Source organism: Balaenoptera borealis, assembly GCF_965194805.1.
Source record: "Balaenoptera borealis genome assembly, chromosome: 11".
NCBI lineage: Eukaryota > Metazoa > Chordata > Mammalia > Artiodactyla > Balaenopteridae > Balaenoptera > Balaenoptera borealis.
The window spans coordinates 55526705-55547011 of record NC_138868.1 but is presented as its reverse complement, the minus strand read 5'-3'; the positions used below and the strand labels follow the sequence as shown (position 1 = coordinate 55547011).

General features: G+C 38.5%; 1 protein-coding gene across 2 annotated transcripts in view; it reads right to left on the bottom strand.

The window, feature by feature from the left end:
- ACER3 (alkaline ceramidase 3) overlaps positions 1 to 20307 on the bottom strand; it is a 193276-nt gene that overhangs the window by 59835 nt on the left and 113134 nt on the right. For both annotated transcript variants that reach the window (XR_014231781.1, XM_082343393.1), the window contains exons 4-5: positions 12526 to 12578; positions 10011 to 10092 (exon numbers count right to left, since the gene is read on the bottom strand). Coding sequence is in view for 1 of the 2 variants with exons in the window: in XM_082343393.1 (XP_082199519.1) it covers positions 10011 to 10092; positions 12526 to 12578 (135 nt within the window). In the remaining variant the exon portion in view is untranslated. The remainder of the gene's footprint in view (positions 1 to 10010; positions 10093 to 12525; positions 12579 to 20307) is intronic.

The window sequence follows — 20307 nt, the reverse complement described above, 5'->3', positions numbered from 1 at the left end:
CAGTAGTTGTGGCTCACGGGCCTAGTTGCTCTCCGGCACGTGGGATCTTCCCAGACCAGGGCTTGAACCCATGTCCCCTGCATTGGCAGGCAGATTCTTAACCACTGCACCACCAGGGAGGCCCTTAAAAGCATTTTTTAAGGCAAAAGAATTATGGAGTCCTTACTATGTGCCGGGTATTAATTCTTACAACTAATGTGAAATGTATGCTATTATTATTTTAATTTTACAGATGAGGAAAACTAAAGCAGAGAGTTACCTCTCTCTTTAGTAACTTACCCAAAGTCCCACAGTTATTAAGTAACAGTGTTGGTCAAAACTCAGATATGACTGACTCCCAAGCCTAAGTTTTCAACCACATCAGCTCTTAAGTTACAAAGGTAAGTTGTCTTGACTCTACCACCAATTCTCCATATAAATTTGGTTGGCCAGGCAAGTCACTAAAACTCTCTGGACATTAGTCTCTTCTTCTATATAGTAACAAGACTTCCTTTCACCTCTGAAATTCTAGGACACTTTCCTGATTCACAAGTATGTAGTTTATGCAAAGGACTATGCAGGGCAATGTAGAAACATAAGGAAATACAATATCTTTGCTCTTTCAATCTCTTTTTCACCTTCTCAACTCACTGAAATCTAGCTTCTGCCTTCATCAATCTGCTGCGGACAGTACCCTCATTAAGGTTACTTGGTCTTTTTTATGGGTCAAACCTCAATTTCATTTTATTCAGCCTCTCAGAGGCAAGTGGTACCCTTTCTAGGAACCTCTTTGTACTCTGTGACATCAAGCTCTCCTGGTTTTCCTACACCTCTGATTACCTCCTTTGTTGGCTCTACCTCTTTCACTTGACCCTCAAGTGGTCAATGTTACAATGTACAGCACGGTGACTATAGTTAATAATACTGGACTGAATACTGGAAATTTACTGAAAGAGTAGATTTCAGGTGCTTTCATCACACACACAGAAAACAGTAACTATGTGATATGTTAATTAGCTTGACTGTAGTAATATTTTCACTATGTATATGTATATCAAATCATCATGTGGTACACCTTAAATGTATATATTTAAATTTTTATTTAAAATGTTGATTCTTATTGAATTCCTTAGACATTACAAAATGAGATATTCTCATCTTATCTCTTTTTAAATTTTATTTTTTTATAAGTAGGTCCTTGTTGGTTACCCACCTTAAATACAGCAGTGTGTACATGTCAATCCCAAACTCCCAATCTATCCCTCCCCCTTAAAAAGAATTTGCATATTGATAGGTTTTAAATGTCACACAGACAAATCAATTGTAACTTTTAGGGTATAATATCATAAATGTATATTCTCTTGTTTTTACTGAGAAAAAAAAAAAGCCCAGTGTTCCAAAGGGTTGTTTTGTTATGTTTTTTAACATCTTTATTGGAGTATAATTGCTTTACTACGTTGTGTTATTTTCTGCTGTATAACAAAGTGAATCAGCTGTATGTATACATATATCCCCATAGCCCCTCCCTCTTGCATCTCCCTCCCACCCTACCTATCCCACCCCTCTAGATGGTCACAAATCACTGAGCTGATCTCCCAGTGTTATGCAGCTGCTTCCCATTAGTTATCTATTTTACATCTGGTAGTGTATATATGTCAATGCTACTCTCTCACTTCGTCTCAGCTTACCCTTCCCCCTCCCCATGTCCTCAAGTCCATTCTCTACGACTGCATCTTTATTTCTGTCCTGCCCCTAGCTTCATCAGAACAATTTTTTTTTTTTTAGATTCCATACATATGCATTAGCATACGGTATTTGTTTTTGTCTTTCTGACTCACTTTGCTCTGTATGACAGACTCTAGGTCCATCCACCTCACTACAAAATAACTCAATTTCGTTTCTTTTTATAGCTGAGTAATATTTCATTGTATATATGTGCCACATCTTCTCTATCCATTCATCTGTCGATGGACACTTAGGTTGCTTTCATGTCCTGGCTACTGTAAATAGTGCTGCAGTGAACACTGTGGTACATGACTCTTTTTGAATTATGGTTTTCTCGGTATATGCCCAGTAGTGAGTGGGATTGCTGGGGCATATGACAGTTCTATTTTTAGTTTTTTAAGGAACCTCCATACTGTTCTCCATAGTGGCTGTATCAATTTACATTCCCATCAACAGTGCAAGAGGGTTCCCTTTTCTCCACACCCTCTCCAGCATTTATTGTTTGTAGATTTCTTGATGATGGCCATTCTGACCCATCTGAGGTGATACCTAATTGTGGTTTTGATTTGCATTTCTCTAATGATTAGTGACGTTGAGCATCCTTTCAATCTGTTTATCTTCTTCAGAGAAATGTCTATTTAGATCTTCTGCCCATTTTTGGATTGGGTGGTTTGTTTTTTTGATATTGAGCTGCATGAGCTGCCTGTATACTTTGGAGATTAATCCTTTGACAGTTGCTTCGTTTGCAAATATTTTCTTCCATTCTGAGGGTTGTCTTTTTGCCTTGTTTATGGTTTCCTTTGCCGTGCAAAAGCCTATAAGTTTCATTAGGTCCCATTTGTTTATTTTTGTTTTTATTTCCATTTCTCTAGAAGGTGGGTCAAAAAGGATCTTGCTGTGATTTATGTCAAAGAGTGTTCTGCCTAGGTTTTCCTCTAAGAGTTTTATAGTGTCTGGCCTTACATTTAGATCTTTAATCCATTTTGAGTTTATTTTTGTGTATGGTGTTAGGGAGTGTTCTAATTTCATTCTTCTACATGTAGCTGTCCAGTTTTCCCAGCACCACTTATTGAAGAGGCTTTTTTTCCCTCCATTGTATATTCTTGCCTCCTTTATCAAAGATAAGGTGACCATATGTGCGTGGGCTTATCTCTGGGCTTTCTATCCTGTTCCACTGATCTATATTTCTGGTTTTGTGCCAGTACCATACTGTCTTGATTACTGTAACTTTGTAGTATAGTCTGAAGCCAGGGAGCCTGATTCCTCCAGCTCCCTTTTTCTTTCTCATGACTGCTTTGGCTATTTGGGGTCTTTTGTGTTTCCATACAAATTGTGAAAATTTTTGTTCTAGTTCTGTGAAAAATGCCATTGGTAGTTTGATAGGAATTGCATTGAATCTGTAGATTGTTTTGGGTAGTACAGTCATTTTCACAATGTTGATTCTTCCAATCCAAGAACATGGTATACCTCTCCATCAGTTTGTATGATCTTTAATTTCTTTCATCAGTGTCTTATAGTTTTCTGCATACAGGTCTTTGGTCTCCTTAGGTAGGTTTATTCCTAGGTATTTTATTCTTTTTCTTGCAGTGGTAAATGGGAGTGTTTCCTTAATTTCTCTTTCAGATTTTTCATCATTAGTGAATATGAATGCAAGAGATTTCTGTGCATTAATTTTGTATCCTGCTACTTTAGCAAATTCATTGATAAGCTCTAGTAGTTTTCTGGTAGCATCTTTAGGATTCTCTATGTATAGTATCATGTCATCTGCAAACAGTGACAGCTTTACTTCTTCTTTTCCGATTTGGATTCCTTTTATTTCTTTTTCTTCTCTGATTGCTGTGGCTAACACTTTCAAAACTATGTTGAATAACAGTCGTGAGAGTGGGCAACCTTGTCTTGTTCCTGATCTTAGAGGAAATGGTTTCAGTTTTCACCACTGAGAATGATGTTGGCTGTGGGTCTGTCATATATGGCCTTTATTATGCGGAGGTAAGTTCCTCTATGCCTACTTTCTGGAGAGTTTTTATCATAAATGGGTGTTGAATTTTGTTGAAAGCTTTTTCTGCATCTATTCAGATGTTCATATGGTTTTTATTCTTCAATTTGTTAATATGGTGTATCAAATTGATTGATTTGCATATATTTAAGAATCCTTGCATTCCTGGGATAAACCCCACTTGATCATGGTGTATGATCCTTTTAATGTGCTGTTGGATTCTGTTTGCTAGTATTTTGTTGAGGATTTTTGCATCTATGTTCATCAGTGATATTGGTCTGTAGTTTTCTTTCCTTGTGACATCTTTGTCTGGTTTTGGTATCAGGGTGATGGTGGCCTCGTAGACTGAGTTTTGGAGTATTTCTCCCTCTGCTATATTTTGGAAGAGTTTGAGAAGGATAGGTGTCAGCTCTTCTCTAAATGTTTGATAGAACTCGTCTGTGAAGCCATCTGGTCCTGGGCTTTTGTTTGCTGGAAGATTTTTAATCACAGTTTCAATTTCATTGCTTGCGATTGGTCTGTTTATATTTTCTATTTTGCCCTGGTTCAATCTCAGAAGGTTGTGCTTTTCTAAGAATTTGTCCATTTCTTCCAGGTTGTCCATTTTATTGGCATATAGTTGCTTGTAGTAATCTCTCATGATCCTTTGTACTTCTGCAGTGTCAGTTGTTACTTCTCCTTTTTCTTCTAATTCTGTTGATTTGAGTCTTCTCCCTTTTTCTCTTGATGAGTCTGGCTAATGGTTTATCAATTTTGTTTAGCTTCTCAAAGAACCAGCTTTTATAGTTTTATTACTATTTATTTGCTATTGTGTTCTTCATTTCTTTTTCATTTATTTCTGATCTCATCTTTATAATTTCTTTCCTTCTGCTAACTTTGGAGTTTTTTTGTTCTTGTTCCTCTAATTGCTTTAGGTGTAAGGGTAGGTTGTTTATTTGAGACTTCTCTTATTTCTTGAGGTAGAATTGTATTGCTATAAACCTCCCTCTCAGAACTGCTTTTGCTGCATCCCATAGGTTTTGGGTCATTGCGTTTTCATTGTCATTTGTTTCTAGGTATTTTTTGTTTTCCTCTTTGATTTCTTCAGTGATCTCTTGGTTATTAAGTAGTGTATTGTTTAGCCTCCATGTGTTTGTATTTTTTACAGTTTTTTTCCTGTAATTGATATCTAGTCTCACAGCATTGTGGTCAGAAAAGTGATATGTGATATGATTTCAATTTTCTTAAATTTACCAAGGCTTGATTTGTGACCCAAGATATGATCTATCCTGGAGAATGTTCCATGAGCACTTGAGAAGAAAGTGTATTCTGTTGTTTTTGGATGGAATGTCCTATAAGTATCAATGAAGTCCATCTTGTTTAATGTATCATTTAAAGCTTGTGTTTCCTTATTAATCTTCTGTCTGGATGATCTGTCCATTGGTGAAAGTGGGATGTTAAAGTCCCCTACTATGTGTTACTGTCAATTTCCCCTTTTATGGCTGTTAGCACTCTCCTTATGTATTGAGGTGCTCCTATGTTGGGTGCACAAATATTTACAATTGTTATATCTTCTTGGATCGATCCCTCGATCATTATGCAGTGTCCTTTTGTCTCTTGTAATAGTCTTTGTTTTAAAGTCTATTTTGTCTGATATGAGAATTGCTACTCCAGCTTTCTTTTGATTTCCATTTGCATGGAATATCTTTTTCCATCCCCTCACTTTCAGTCTGTATGTGACCCTAGGTCTGAAGAGGGTCTCTTGTAGACAGCATATATATGGGTCTTGTTTTTGTATCCATTCAGCCATTCTATGTCTTTTGGTGGGAGCATTTAATCCATTTACATTTAAGGTAGTTATTGATATGTATGTTCCTATTACCATTTTCTTAATTGTTTTGGGTTTGCTATTATAGGTCTTGTCCTTCTCTTGTGTTTCCTGCCTAGAGAAGTTCCTTTAGCATTTGTTCTAACGCTGGTTTGGTGGTGCTGAATTCTCTTAACTTTTGCTTGTCTGTAAAGGTTTTAATTTCTGTGTTGAATCTGAATGAGATCCTTGCTGGGTAAAGTAATCTTGGTTGTAGGTTTTTCCCTTCCATCACTTTAAATATATCATGCCACTCCCTTCTGGCTTGCAGATTTTCTGCTGAAAGATCAGCTGTTAACCTTATGGGGATTCCCTTGTATGTTATTTGTTGCTTTTCCCTTGCTGCTTTTAATATTTCTTCTTTGTATTTAATTTTTGATATCTTGATTAATATATGTCTTGGCGTGTTTCTCCTTGGATTTATCCTGTATAGGACTCTCTGTGCTTCCTGGACTTGACTATTTCCTTCCCCATATTAGGGAAGTTTCCAACTATAATCTCTTCAAATATTTTCTCAGTCCCTTTCTTCTTCTCTTCTTCTTCTGGGACCCCTATAATTCGAATGTTGGAGCATTTAATGTTGTCCCAGAGGTCTCTGAGACTCTCAATTCTTTTCATTCTTTTTCCTTTATTCTGCTCTGTGGTAGTTATTTCCATTATTTTATCTTCCAGGTCACTTATACATTCTTTTGCCTCATTTAGTCTGCTACTGATTCCTTCTAGAGAATTTTTAATTTCATTTATTGTGTTGTTCATCAGTTTGTTTGCTCTTTAGTTCTTCTAGGTCATTGTTAAACATATCTTGTATTTTCTCCATTCCATTTCCAAGATTTTGGATCATCTTTACTATCATTACTCTGAATTCTTTTTCAGGTAGACTGCCTATTTCCTCTTCATTTTTTTGGTTTGGTGGGTTTTCACCTTGCTCCTTTCTCTGCTGCGTATTTCTCTGTCTTCTCATTTTGCTTAACATACTGTCTTTGGGGTCTCCTTTTCACAGGCTGCAGGTTCGTAGTTCCTGTTGTTTTTGATGTCTGCCCCCAGTGGGTGAGGTTGGTTCAGTGGCTTGTGTAGGCTTCGTGGTGGAGGGGACTGGTGCCTGTGTTCTGGTGGGTGGGGCTGGATCTTGTCTTTCTGGTGGGCAGAGATGCGTCCGGTGGTGTGTTTTGGGGTGTCTGTGAACTTAGTATGATTTTAGGCAGCCTCTCTAATGGGTGGGCTGTGTGCCTGTCTTGCTAGTTGTTTGGCATGGGGCGTCCAGCACTGGAGCTTGCTGGCCGTTGGATGGAGCTGGGTCTTAGCGTTGAGACAGAGATCTCTGGGAGAGTTCTCGCCAATTGATACTACGTGTGGCTCGAGGTCTCTGGTGGTCCAATGTCCTGAACTCGGCTCTCTCACCTCAGAGGCTCAGGCCTGACACCAGGCCGGAGCACCAAGACCCTGTCAGCAACACAGCTCAGAATAAAAGGGAGAAAAAAAGAAAGAAAAAATAATAATAAAAAAATTAAAAAAAATAGATTATTAAAATAAAAAAATAAAAAATAATAATAAAAAAAGAAGAGAGCAACGAAACCAATAAACAAATCCACCAATGATAACAAGTGCTAAAAACTATACTAAGATAAGCATAAAAATCAGAAACAAGTCAGTTGCAGACAGCAAACCCCAAGTCTACAGTTGCTCCCAAAGTCCATCGCTTCAATTTTGGGACAATTCGTTGTCTATTTAGGTATTCCACAGATGCAGGGTACATCAAGTTGATTGTGGGGATTTAATCCGCTGCTCCTGAGGCTGCATGGAGAAATTTCCCTTTCTCTTCTTTGTTTGCACAGCTCCTGGGGTTCAGCTTTGGTTTTGGCCCTGCCTCTGCACATAGGTCACCCTCAGGCATCTGTTCCTACCCAGACATGAGAGGATTAAAGCAGCAGCTGATTAGGGTGCTCCTGCTCACTCTTGCCACGGGGAGGGAGGGGTATGGTAGTTATCATTGGAATGCGGGGTGAGCCTGCGGCGGCAGAGGCCAGCATGACATTGCAACAGCCTATGGTGCGCTGTGTGTCGGGACCCTGGCAGTGGCTCCTGGGCCGGGGGGGGTTGAGGGGGGGCCGCGTGTGGATAGTGACCTGTGCGTTTCATGCCCGTCTCTGGTGTCCGAGCTAATAGCCGTGGCTCGCACTGTCTCTGGACCGCATTTAGCCAGCGCTCTGCCTTCTGTGTGCAGACAGGGAAGGAATCCCCTCCCCTGGTGCAGCCTGAAACAATGGTTTCTTGCCTCTTAGGCATGTCCAGACTTTTTTCCGGACTCTCTCCTAGCTAGCTGTGGTGCACTAGCCCCCTTCAGGCTGTGTTCACGCAGCCAACCCCAGTCCTCTCCCTGGGATCTGACCTCTGAAACCCAAGCATCAGCTCCCAGCCCCAACCCGCCCCGGCGGGTGAGCAGACAAGCCTCTCAGGCTGGTGAGTGCTGGTTGGCACCAATTCTCTGTGCAGGAATCTCTCCACTTTGCCCTCTGCACCCCTGTTGCTGTGCTCTCCTTCATGGCTCCGAAGCTTCCCCCATGCCCACCCATGTCTCTGCCGGTGAAGGGGCTTCCTAGTGAGTGGAAACTTTTCCTCCTTCACAGCTTCCTCCCAGAGGTGCAGGTCCTGTCCCTATTCTTTTGTCTCTGTTTTTTCTTTTGCCCTACCCAGGTATGTGGGAATTTTCTTGGCTTTTGGGAAGTCTGAGGTCTTCTGCCAGCATTCAGTAGGTGTTCTGTAGGAGTTGTTCTACATGTCGATGTATTTTTGATGTATTTGTGGGGAGGAATGTGATCTCCACATCTTACTCCTCCGCCATCTTGAAGGTCCCCCCCAAGGGTTGTATCTTTGGTTATCATAATGGTCTATGCTATCTCTGTGCCAGTTCATCTATTCCCACATTTCTAGTACTACCTATAACCTGACAACTAACAAATCCACATCTTTAGCCCAACCTACTTGTTAAGCCTCAGATATCATTAATGTCAGGCACCTCAATCTCAGCACATTCCAAAGTGAACTTATCTACCCCTACCCCGTGACACAAACCTACTCATTATCTTTCCTGCAAAATCTGCTCATGTTCCAAGTTGCCTGTCTTGGTTAAGGACTTACTACGTACTCTGAGGACCAGGCCATAAACTGAGGAATCATTGTAGACAATTCCTTCTTTTTACTCCATTTCTACCCCTTTCTACTTAGTGGGTTACAAGTACCATGGATTATTTATGAAAGTTATTTTACTTCAGTCTGAGTCTCATATCTTGCCTAAGCAAATGCAAAAATCCCTAGGTCTAGGCTCATACTCCTCTAATCCATCATCCATAATTAAATCTTTCTAAAACATGTATCTATTGATGTTTTTCCTCTACTTTAAACCAATAATGGCTCCACGCTACCTTGAGGATAAAAATCCAAATTTAAACATGGTATATAAGAGTCTTCATAATCTGATATTTGTCTGATTCACTACACCTGTTCACTCACCACTTAACTTTGATCCAATCATATTAAATCTCTCCCAATTCCACTGGCAGTGATGATTCAATGAGAAAATAAATGTAAAGTACTCAGTAGAGTATCTGGCACATACTAAGCACTTAAAAACGATAGTTCACTATGTGTTCCAAGATTCTAGGCCTGTGGACAACATAATGGTCTATTTAGAAGTGCTCCATAACACTCTTACCCAGGGGCCTGGTGAACTCCTAATCAATTAAAACCCAGCTCAAGTACACCTCTCTGCAGCTTTCTTTGACCCACTCAAGCAATTCATTAATCCTCATTTATCTCATCATCATATAACTGGTTTTTACCTGTATGACTGCAATTATCATCTTTCGATCCAATTCTTTGTTTACATGTTTAAGTTCCCCACTAGAATGCGGTCCTCAAGCATAGTGACTACTTCTTAGTCATCTTTGTATTTTCTACTGCCTGATATGGTAGATTTGTGATAAAAGTTTGTTGAAATTAATATCTCTTAATACAAAATATAATTCACTTGAGGAAAAAAGCGCTAGGGTAGGATCAGAAGTGACTGGCTATCTCAACCTATTTGGAAAAGGTTAACCATTAAAAGAGTCACACTAGGCCCTACGGAGCAGAGCAGAGCCAATTTCTTTTTTTAACAAATAGGAGGTAATATGTGAATCCATGAGGAAAAGTTAATTGTTTTCCATTGCTACTAAATATTTGCCTTTTGACTTTTTCCCCTTCTGTAAAAACAAAAACCAAAAAAACAGATTTTTTAAAAAGTTGTTTCAACTTTTTGTTGAGAAATAACACCTAAATAGGAAAAAAAGGGGCAATATCTATGAGTAAGTTTTGTGTAGAAATATTTCAGTTTGAACAGCATGAAGCAAATACTAGAAGCAAAATGTACCAAACTCCATAAATGGCTAGTTTACATGCTTAATCTGTTAGAAATAAAATATGACTTACTGTGGTTACTATTAAACTGAACAGAACTAAAGTAAAAAGCAGATGGTAGTTTACAGAGTTCTTTGTCTTGAAACATTCAAACCTTAAAAAGAAAAAAGAGAGAGAGAAAGAAACTTGTTTTAGAATACATAACTAGGAAAACAAATAGAACACTGTTTTACCACTCGTATACATGCCCCTGGGTCTAGTGATGCCCATCATTTCCTCTCAACCACACACTCATCTTAGAGAACCCACATTGCCTACAGCCTCCAAGAGGCTACGGGGACCAGGAGTAGATGCCTGACTTAAACTGGGCCAGTGAGAGGCTCTCTTCTGAAAATTTGGAGTATGGGAGCCAGAGACTGAATCAAGTGTAGAGAATCAAAGTATAAAGCCGTGTGGACTCAAGGTCTGATGCTTATATTTGGGCAATTAACTTAAAGTAGATGAGTGAGCACAGAAGTGATCTGCAGGAAGAGAAAAAGAAAGCAGATACAAAGACTTGAAGCCATGTGGAGAGGAAGGAATAGAGAAAAGAGGGAGGGAGAGAGAAGTTGCCCTTCCAGTTCTGGTGAGCTGGACTTCCTGCTACTGGGTGCCATATAATTCCCTCGTGTCCTTACAGTAAATAAATCTCTCCTAAATCAACTGGCTTGAGTAGGTTTCCACATCTTGGAACTAATGATCCCTGACTAACGCACACTGTCATAGAAAATATCACTCTATTACCATTGTCTCTTTGCTTATCTGTCTCCCCAACCAGACTGTGAATTTCTTGTGTGCAGGGATAAAATCTTTTTTTCATATACCTAGTCACTAGGAAAGTCTGACACAGGAAACATTCAGTGAATAAGTAAATATGAACATATATTTGGCTATCATCTAAGTATCCAACCTTTGAGCCTATGTTTTGTATAAGCAGCAGGAGAGTTCTCTCAGTTTACTAATTAATAGGAATTGGACCCTACTCCTATTTCCCTATCTGTAAAGAAAGGTGGCTGGAAAGTAACGGCGATCATATGTTGAAAAGAATCAGATAACCATCACATAAAGGATTCAGAGAAGTCTTACTAGCACTAAGACCTCTTTTACCTTTAAATTCTGTGACTTGATGACTTTTTGTGTGTGTGCATGTTGTGCTTGATGGTTTTACCATGGTTTATTGCTTCATTTAATGAAATACATAACCAGACTACTTGAGAGGGATGTTTTTGGAACAAAACATTAACTGAGGTAAGAAAGCAGTCATCTTCTGCTTTCTGCTCTCCCTTTCTTGTAGTACTTGTCTGGGTACTTTTTAAGTATCTGCTCTCAGCTTTGTCTCATGCAGGTACAGGTACATCAGGACATTAGCATATCAATACTCACTGTTACTTTATTTTTCTTTTAATAAATATAGTTTTGACAGAAAAGATAGATCAGTAAACAATGTCAAGGAGAGCAAAGACCTTAGTCTCAGTCTTGAGGATAGCTTTCAGAAAATGGTGCATGGGATTTCCTTGTTTGATCTTGTTTTCTAACTGCCTAAATCTGCTTGTCACAGATGCAGACTGTGATGGGCTGATGACTTATTAAGAAGAGTCATCTGAAAATATTTTTCTAGATCAGGGGTAGCAAACTACAGTGTAGGAAGCAATTTCTCAACCTAAGCCTGTTTTTGTAAATAAAATTTACTGGAAGACAGTCACACCCATTGGTTTACATATTATCTATGGCTGCTTTCACACTACAACAGCAGAGTTGAAGACTTGCAACAGAGACCACAGGCCCAGAGAGTCTAAAATAATTACTGTCTGGCCCTTTACAGAAGAAGTTTCTGATGAGCTCTTTTTAATAATATATTTTTTTCAAACTATTTTTATTTTTACATATCTTTAGAAGATATTCTTGAGCTAGCAATGATGATCCTGTTAAAAAGAATCAGATAACCATCACATAAGAGGTTCAGAGAAGTCTCAAGAATTAACACTAGAAAACAGAAGGTATATTTTAAAAGTTAAGTTTATTAAACCTGTAGTTCAATTTCCAACTCTGACACTTACTAACTGCATGACCTTAAGCAAGTCACCTAAGCATAAGCTCTGCTTATATTCTTAGATAAAATGGGGACAATACCTATTTATCTTGCACAACTGTGAGAATTTAGAAATGACTTCGTGTGCTGCCCAGCACAAATACAGGTACAAAGTAGAGAAATGTTATTATGGCATAATATATAAAATCTTTACCTAAATTTTTATATATTCATAACTCAAGGAAAGGCAAATTGTGTAAGTTAGTTAATCTTACTTAATTTAAGTAAGATTCTATCTAAATTGGCTATAAGGTTTTGAGATCAAACAAGTTCATAAACAATATTATTATAACTTCCCAGAAATTATACTCTACATTGAAATCACAAAAGTTACAATCTTCTACACTGTTACAATCTCCCAGTAATATCACTGGATTAGTTATATTACATAATTCCCTATGAAGCAAACATGAATTTAAAAATATATCAAGCATATGAATTTTAAACATAAATACTTACATGCAGTATACAAATATACAACAGCTGTAAATCATTGGGAGTTCATCCAATAGCTGTAAGAAACAAAGGTAACAGGACTTGAATATTGTAGAGCTGCAATTATTATGCAAATCCAAAATAAAACATCAGAATGATTAAGATGGTCACCTCTTATTATCTGATATCTTTTACTAATTCTCATATATTTATCATCATCTAATTTATTCTCAGTGTGTATATTTAGTTTATTGTTTTTGAACAAAGAAGCTTATCCACCCATCTGTCCTAATCTACACACCTAAGTAGGATGCCTGACTCACTGGTCAGCTTGGATCATTCAGTATCATAAACCATGATAACATGCCTCCAGGAAAGAATGATGTCCACCATCTACAGGTGATAGGTCCTATCAGTATTCTTTTGCATTTTCCCCCCATCCTATAGCACCTAAGATAAATAAAATGTTCAGTCATATACATAAAAAGAGATAGTAATGGTTGGGGAAGTCACTTAATCTAAGTGATGTCTAAGTATGTCTCTGAAAAATAATAATATTATTAGCAATAATAACAACTATAGTTATTACATATTAAACTACAAGCTGGACACTAAGTGTCCAGCTAAGTGTTGTGATAGGTTATTTCTAATACTTAAACCAATCCTATAGAATTTATTCACTAGATATGCATTTGATGAATTGTTTAATAATATATCTACTATGTGCCAGGCAACGTTAGGGGCTGAGGATACGATAAATACAAGACATAGTCACTGCCCTCAGGGAATTCACAGTCTAGTGAGGTAGAGGGAATGAAAAACATGTGATTAAATACACAGTAAAGATTCCAAAAATGGGGGCACAAAGAAGCCAGAAAAGGTGGTGGCAGGAAATGAAATGATGGCAGAGAAAGGCATTCTAGGAAGAAGGAAGAGAATTTATGCAAAGTGATATATTCTAGTAAATTACTGGAATAATGAAAATGACAGCATTTGTGCAAGGTCTTATGATTACATGTTTCACATTTATTATTTCATTTAAATTTTCACAATTCTAAGGTAGGAATTATTATCTACATTCCAAGATGAGAACACTGAGGCTTAGAAGGTTTAAGTAACTTTTTTTTTTCCACATCTTTATTGGAGTATAATTGCCTTACAACGGTGTGTTAATTTCTGCTGTACAACAAAGTGAATCAGCTATATGTACACATATATCCCCATATTCCCCCCCTCTTGAGCCTCACATGCTAATATGTAACAGAGCCAGATTTTGAACGGACTCTATATTATGTTGCCTCCAAAACCATTCACTTGAATCACCTATAAATGTTGAAAAAAACTGGTATAATATTGTGACTTACTGCAGGTAAATCTACCACAGTTTTATGATATACAGAAGATTCCTTTATTTAAAGTTTTGAACCAGGATCTACTGACTTTACATTAAACATCTTTAGATGGGTCTTTTGTGTTTCTATATAAATTTTTAAATTTTTTGTTCCAGTTCTGTGAAAAATGCCACTGGTAATTTGATAGGGATTGCACTGAATCTATAGATTACCTTGGGTAGTATGGTCATTTCTAACAGTATTGTTTCTTCCATTCCAAGAACATGGTATATCTTTCCATCTGTTTGTGTCATCGTTAGTTTCTTTCATCAGCATCTTACAGTTTTTGGAGTACAGGTCTTTTGCCTCCTTAGGTAGGTTTATTCCTAGGTATTTTATTCTTTTTGATGAGATGGTAAATGGGATTGTCTCCTTAATTTCTCTTTTTGATACTTCACTGTTAGTGTATAGAAATGCAACAGATTTCTGTATATTTATTTTGTATCCTTCAACTTTACCAAATTCATTGATGAGCTCTAACAGTTTTCTGATGTTGCTTTAGGATTTTCTATGTATAGTATATCATGTCATCTGCAAACAGTCAACATGTGATTTTTGAGGGGACACAATTCAGTCCACAGAAGTGTGGTAGTGTGTTTCAAAATATAAATTTTATTATTATTCAAGTATGGTGAAGCCAACAGATCAGGAGATGATTGCCACTGAAAAGGAATTCCCTGGCGGTCCAGTGGTTAGGACTCCATGCTTCCACTGCTGGGGGCCCAGGTTCGATCCCTGGTCAGGGAACTAAGATCCCGTAAGCCATGCGGCATGGCCAAAACAAATAAACAAGGAAATAAACAAAATAGGAGGTAAAAATTAAGGGGGAACTTTCCCCCTTAAAAAAAGAAAAAGTGTGTTATTCACAGTTCCCAAGAGGAGGCGGTACGCCATGCCATGCAGGACAGCATAGGAAAGCACCAGGGTCAGTGAGGAGGCAGAAGGAGCAAGAGGAAAAGTGTGGGCAAGACCCTTTATTGCGGTTTCCTTAAGAAAGGCAAGGCAAGGGAGGGTAAGCAGGTTTAGAACTGGCTAATTTGAATAACTTCAGGCGGCCCTGGGGTGTTAACAGGAGCTATCTTTAGTTATCTGGTACCTGGCTCTGGGGTGATTAGAGCAGAGGAATACTGCCTCCTGGAGTGTAAGATGTGGTTTAGAGAATGGGCTCTGGATTGGTTAGTTTGCATATGAAAGGCACAGACCAGGTTGAGCTGTTTGCTATACCTAAGAACTGGCTATCCCTGGGAGGGGCAGTCGCTCACTAATCAGCGAGGACCCAGATGCTAGAACATCAAGAATACATAAGATAATATAGTTGTTATGAACTGAATGCTTGTGTCAGACACAAATTCATATGTTGAAGGTCTAACCCGAAATCTGATGGTATTTGTAGGTGGGTCCTTTGGGAGGTAATTAGGGTTAGACGAGGTCATGAGGGTAGGGCCCTCACGATGGGATTAATGCCCTTCTAAGAAGAGGCACCAGAGAACTTGTGAGAAGGTAGCTGCCTGCAAGCCAGGAAGAGCTCTCACCAGACCTGACCATGCTGGTACCCTGATCTCGGACTTCCAGCCACCAAACTATGAAAAAAATAAATGTCTATTGTTTAAGCCACCTACTCTATGGTATTTTGTTATGGCAGCCCGAGATGACCAATACAGTAGTAAACATTTGGTGCCAGATCAGGTACGTGTGGAGAGTGCTCTGAAGGGAAAAAACATGGATGTGGGGTGACTAGCTAGGAGGTTACAGAAGTCAGACTAAGCAAAGTTGCTACTTGGATTAAGGTAACAGAATTGGGAATAGACCTCGGTGAACAGACTTGAGAAATATTCAGGAAGTAAAATAGAGATTTGTGATTGATTTGACATAAAGGTGAGGAAGAACAAACTCTCAAGGATGGCTCCCAAGCTTCTTGCCTATACACTTCAGTTGATGGTAAGCATAGTTTACTGAGATTGTGAAAACAGAGACAATTACAAGAACAATTTTCAACGTGTTCGGTTTGAGGTACCTGTGAGACAGCCAAGTGGAAATGTCAATCAGACAACTAGAAATACAGATTTGTAGCTGAGAAGAAAGGTCTGGACTCCAGATGTTGGCTGCTTTTCTGTTTATTTGTTTAAAGAAACTAAATTGAATTAAGCATATGTTAAAATGGCATGGATTTTAAAAGCTGGTTAATATAAATACAAAAGTCTTATTTCAAACCGTAACTAGCAAAATTATGACTGGTAAAAGAACACAGAGTTCTACAGTGGGGTGGGGTATGTGTTTGAAGATGAGTCTGGAGAGGTAGGCAGAGGCCAGATCACAAAGCCTGTGGTTTAAATTCATGCGCTTGAGCTCTGGGAAGTATTAAAGAGGTTTAAAAAGTGACATGCCATCTGAAGAGCAAGGACTGTATTTATGCATCTCATCCCCAACACTCCGTACAAAGCCTAGCAAACATTGCTAAAAGAATGAAAACAGGATGAGTATTTCTATTCCAAGTGTGACAAAAAGATAGGGGAGGCAGGAACACCAATTAGGAACCAGTTACAGGAATCTGGGTTGAAGATGATGGATTAAGGCAGTGGCAGTGGAGACAGCTAGAGGTAGCCGTATTTAAGAGTTATTACAGAAGTTGAATCAAGAGGTTTTAGAGTTTATAGAGGTGAAATCAGAGATGAATCATAGGTTTTTGGTTTGGGCTTTGGGTGTAAGGTGGTTTCATTTACTGAGATAGGGAGCAAAGGAGAAAGACGGGTAGTATTTATAACCAGAACATCTGCTGTTAACATTATAAAGTCTGACTTAGCTTACATTACCTAACATTTAAGCTATTTTTGTCTTTGTATTATAAATAAAGTTATAAGTGAACAAAATAGTTTTTTGGTTTTATTTTCTAGGATAAATATATTTATTTTTACTTACGAGAAATACATGAATACATTCTTTTTTTTTACTAGCATTTTTTCCTAACATCAAACATATTACATGCTCAGTATAGAATACATGGAAAAAGCAGAAAAACAGAAAGAAAAAACTAAGAAATTACCTTCAATTTTACCCTCCCTGTGATTATCAATAACTGTATATATCAGTTAGTGAAAGCAAAAAAGAATGACTTGAATGAGTGAATAGATGAAAAGAAAATCTGGGAGAAGTCTCCTAAAAACTTAAAGTTCCTACCACCATCAACGCAAGATAAAATCCTAAAACAGGTAAAGGCAACAAAAGAATACAAAACAAAATGTGGGTCCTAATCTTGTCCCTAACTTCTAGTCAGATCACTTTCCCTCTCTTGGGCTATTCTTCCATTTATAAAATTTATAGATTTAGACTAAATTTCAAAAATCTCTTTTAATATTAAAGTTCTATGATTCTAAATTGTTCTTTGGTACCTTTTACCCCTTATGTGAAGGCCGTCTGCTCACTCCTGTTATCTCTACCCCTTCTCTAATGTTGTCCTCAATCTCACTCCCAAATGTATTGCTCTTGGCTGGTTGCCACAAGAATGTGACACATTAATCAAGAGAAAGGAGTTAGTAATAGCTTAAAATGTTACCCTCCACAGGGGCACACATAATTTAACACTACTTACAGGAATGAATCACTAACAATGAATCAATAATGGTGGTTTCAAACATTCTGACTGAAGAAAAAGGAAGGAAACTAACATTTATTAAACACTTATTTAATAGATCCTATTAAATAAGGATGTCCTTTCACATATGCCAATCAACTGATCCTCATAATACTCCTACAGGCATATCAGACCCATTAGACAGATGAGAAAACTAAAGCTCAGCAAGATTAAGTGGCATGTCTATGCTCAAATAGTAAAGTGATAGAATAAGAACTGGAACCCATGCAGCAGCCACCCAGGAACAATAAATCTGATGAAAATACCATTCAAGCTCCAAATCATTCTGAAGACAGAACTGTCAATATCTGCTTGTGCTCAGTTTAGGCAGGAATAAAAAACAGGCCTCCAATTTCTCTATAGCTACAACAAGCCAAGTTCAGGCTGGTGAAATGGTTCACTGACCACTAGAGGCAGGTAAGTGGCAACATTGCCATTTCTTACTTTGCTTCAGTGATTGTGCGTAACAAATGATGGCCTAACATTGTTGAGTCAAATTTATCCTGAAAGGAGACAAGACAGGGAACCTGCAAGGGATATCCATGATCATGTTATGTTTAGATTAAAGAAATGGAGAAGCTATTTAAAGAAATCCTTCGATACTGATGATTCTCCCCTCCTCCTCAATCACTGGGAAAATGGGTCACGTGTCATTTCTGCCATGTTAGGCAAGCACATAAAACCACCATCGTGTAGGCCAAAAGGGGAATGAAATAAGGCATGTGTAAAATTTATCCATGAAGTTGATAAAGCAGTATGATAATAATGATAAAGCATAGTGTCAAAGATCTCAGGATCAAAGGCCATCTTGTCCATCCAAATGCTATGCTATCTTGGTGACAATCTTGCCAAGTATTAAGTTTACATGCAAATCAAAGTGTGTCCCACCTCTGCTCAAAATACAGGTTAAAATAATGGTTCACAGGGGATAAAGTCCATGAGGCTTTGATGCGCCTGTGGTTAGTTCCCCAAACCACATCTCCTGCCACTTAGTTCATTGCCTGCCTGCTCAATAATGTAATAAATGTTAGCTATTATTACTGGTAGAACTGTCACCATCATCACCACATCCTCCCACTCCAAGGCTACAACCATAATGTACTACCTGCAGGGCTCTGAGAAGCCAAACATACTCTCACAACTCTGCAGGTTCTAGTTGGCCTGGCAAATTCCTATTCATCTTTGACAATGCAATTCAAACATGTGTCTGAGTCTTCTGTGTGAAACCCCTTTTCTGACCTCCCCGCCCTAATAATCACTTTCTCTTTCCAATCACTGTATTCACTAGCATATTATCTTCATTCCTAGACCATAGATTCCTTGAAAGAAGGATTATATAATCTTTACCTATGCATAGCTATTACCCAGATACCTTGAAAGAAGGATTATATAATCTTTACCTATGCATAGCTATTACCCAAAAACCATTTTATTGAACTAATGAAAGTGTTTGTCTAGCCTATGCTTGGGTACCTCCAGGGACAGAGGACTCCAGATCTTCTAAGGCAGGCCTTACTATCTACAGGCTCAGAAAATTATTCCCTATGTTGAGCAAGATGTCTCTTAGTCTTTAACCCCACTAGGACCACAAAGAATAAACCTGGTCCTCTTCGATGTGTCAACCCTTAAATACTGATTTGTAAAACATTTATGTTGTGTTATATGCCAGACCCATGGGAAAAGTAGAGGATACGCCAAGGTCAAGCAGAGAGAGTCCCTGCTCCTTGGGAACTCACATTCTGATAGAGTAGTCAGACACATAAATATACATAAAATAACACTGATAAGGGCAAGTAATAGTGATACATGGAGCATGATATGGAAGAACATATGAGGGGTACATATGCCACCCTGGGGCCATGGAAGGCTTCCTAGAAGAGCTGCCACTCTGCCTGAGAGTTTAAAGGACGAACTAGAATGGAGAGAAAGCCTGGTGTGTACAGCTGAGTGGGGGTAACTGAACATGTCTTCTCCTCTTCAAGCTAAACATTCCCAGTTCCTTCCCCTAGTCGGGTATCATGACTAGATTTTTAATTCTTTCACCATTCTGGGGTCTCTCATTTGAATACATAGCCAGGTCAGGCCTTAGACCTGAATGCAATATTCCTGTCATGATCTGATCAGTGCACAGCAGGGGAGTTTATTCCTCCCGCCCCACCTCACTCAGTGCCTAGTCTTGCCTGACAGCTTGTCTCAGCACATTGATCCAGCTGTTTCCTCATGTATGGAAGAGACACACACTAACTTCCAGGGTAAACATTTTAGGACTAATGGACAGCAAGAATGATCCTTGAGATTTTAAAATTTAAGTCTTAGAAAACATGTGTTAAGGGAATGTCAGAGAATACTGCATGCACAGAATTAGACTAGAAGCTTTGTAAATTTTTCTGGCTATTTGTCACTGTATAAAAAACCACCCCAAAACTCAGCAGCTTAAAATAGCAGTATTTACTTTACTCATTAATGTGTGTTTAAAGCAGGGTTGGGAAGGGAAGGTCCATCTCTACTTCACTCACTGTGAGCTGGGATAGCTCAAAGGCTGGGAACTGGAATCATCTAAAGATTCACCCACTCAAATTTCTGGCAGTTGATGCTGGTTGAAGTCTGGGGATTTCAGTGAGGTGTAGCAAGAACACCTACACATGGCTCTTCCAAGTGGCTTCTTTACAATATGGTGCTGGGTTCTGAGGGTAAATGCCCCAGGAAGACTAGGCAGAAGCTGTACTGCTTTTTATGACTCGGTCTTGGATGTCATATAGCTTCAGGTCTACTATAGTCACAATCCTG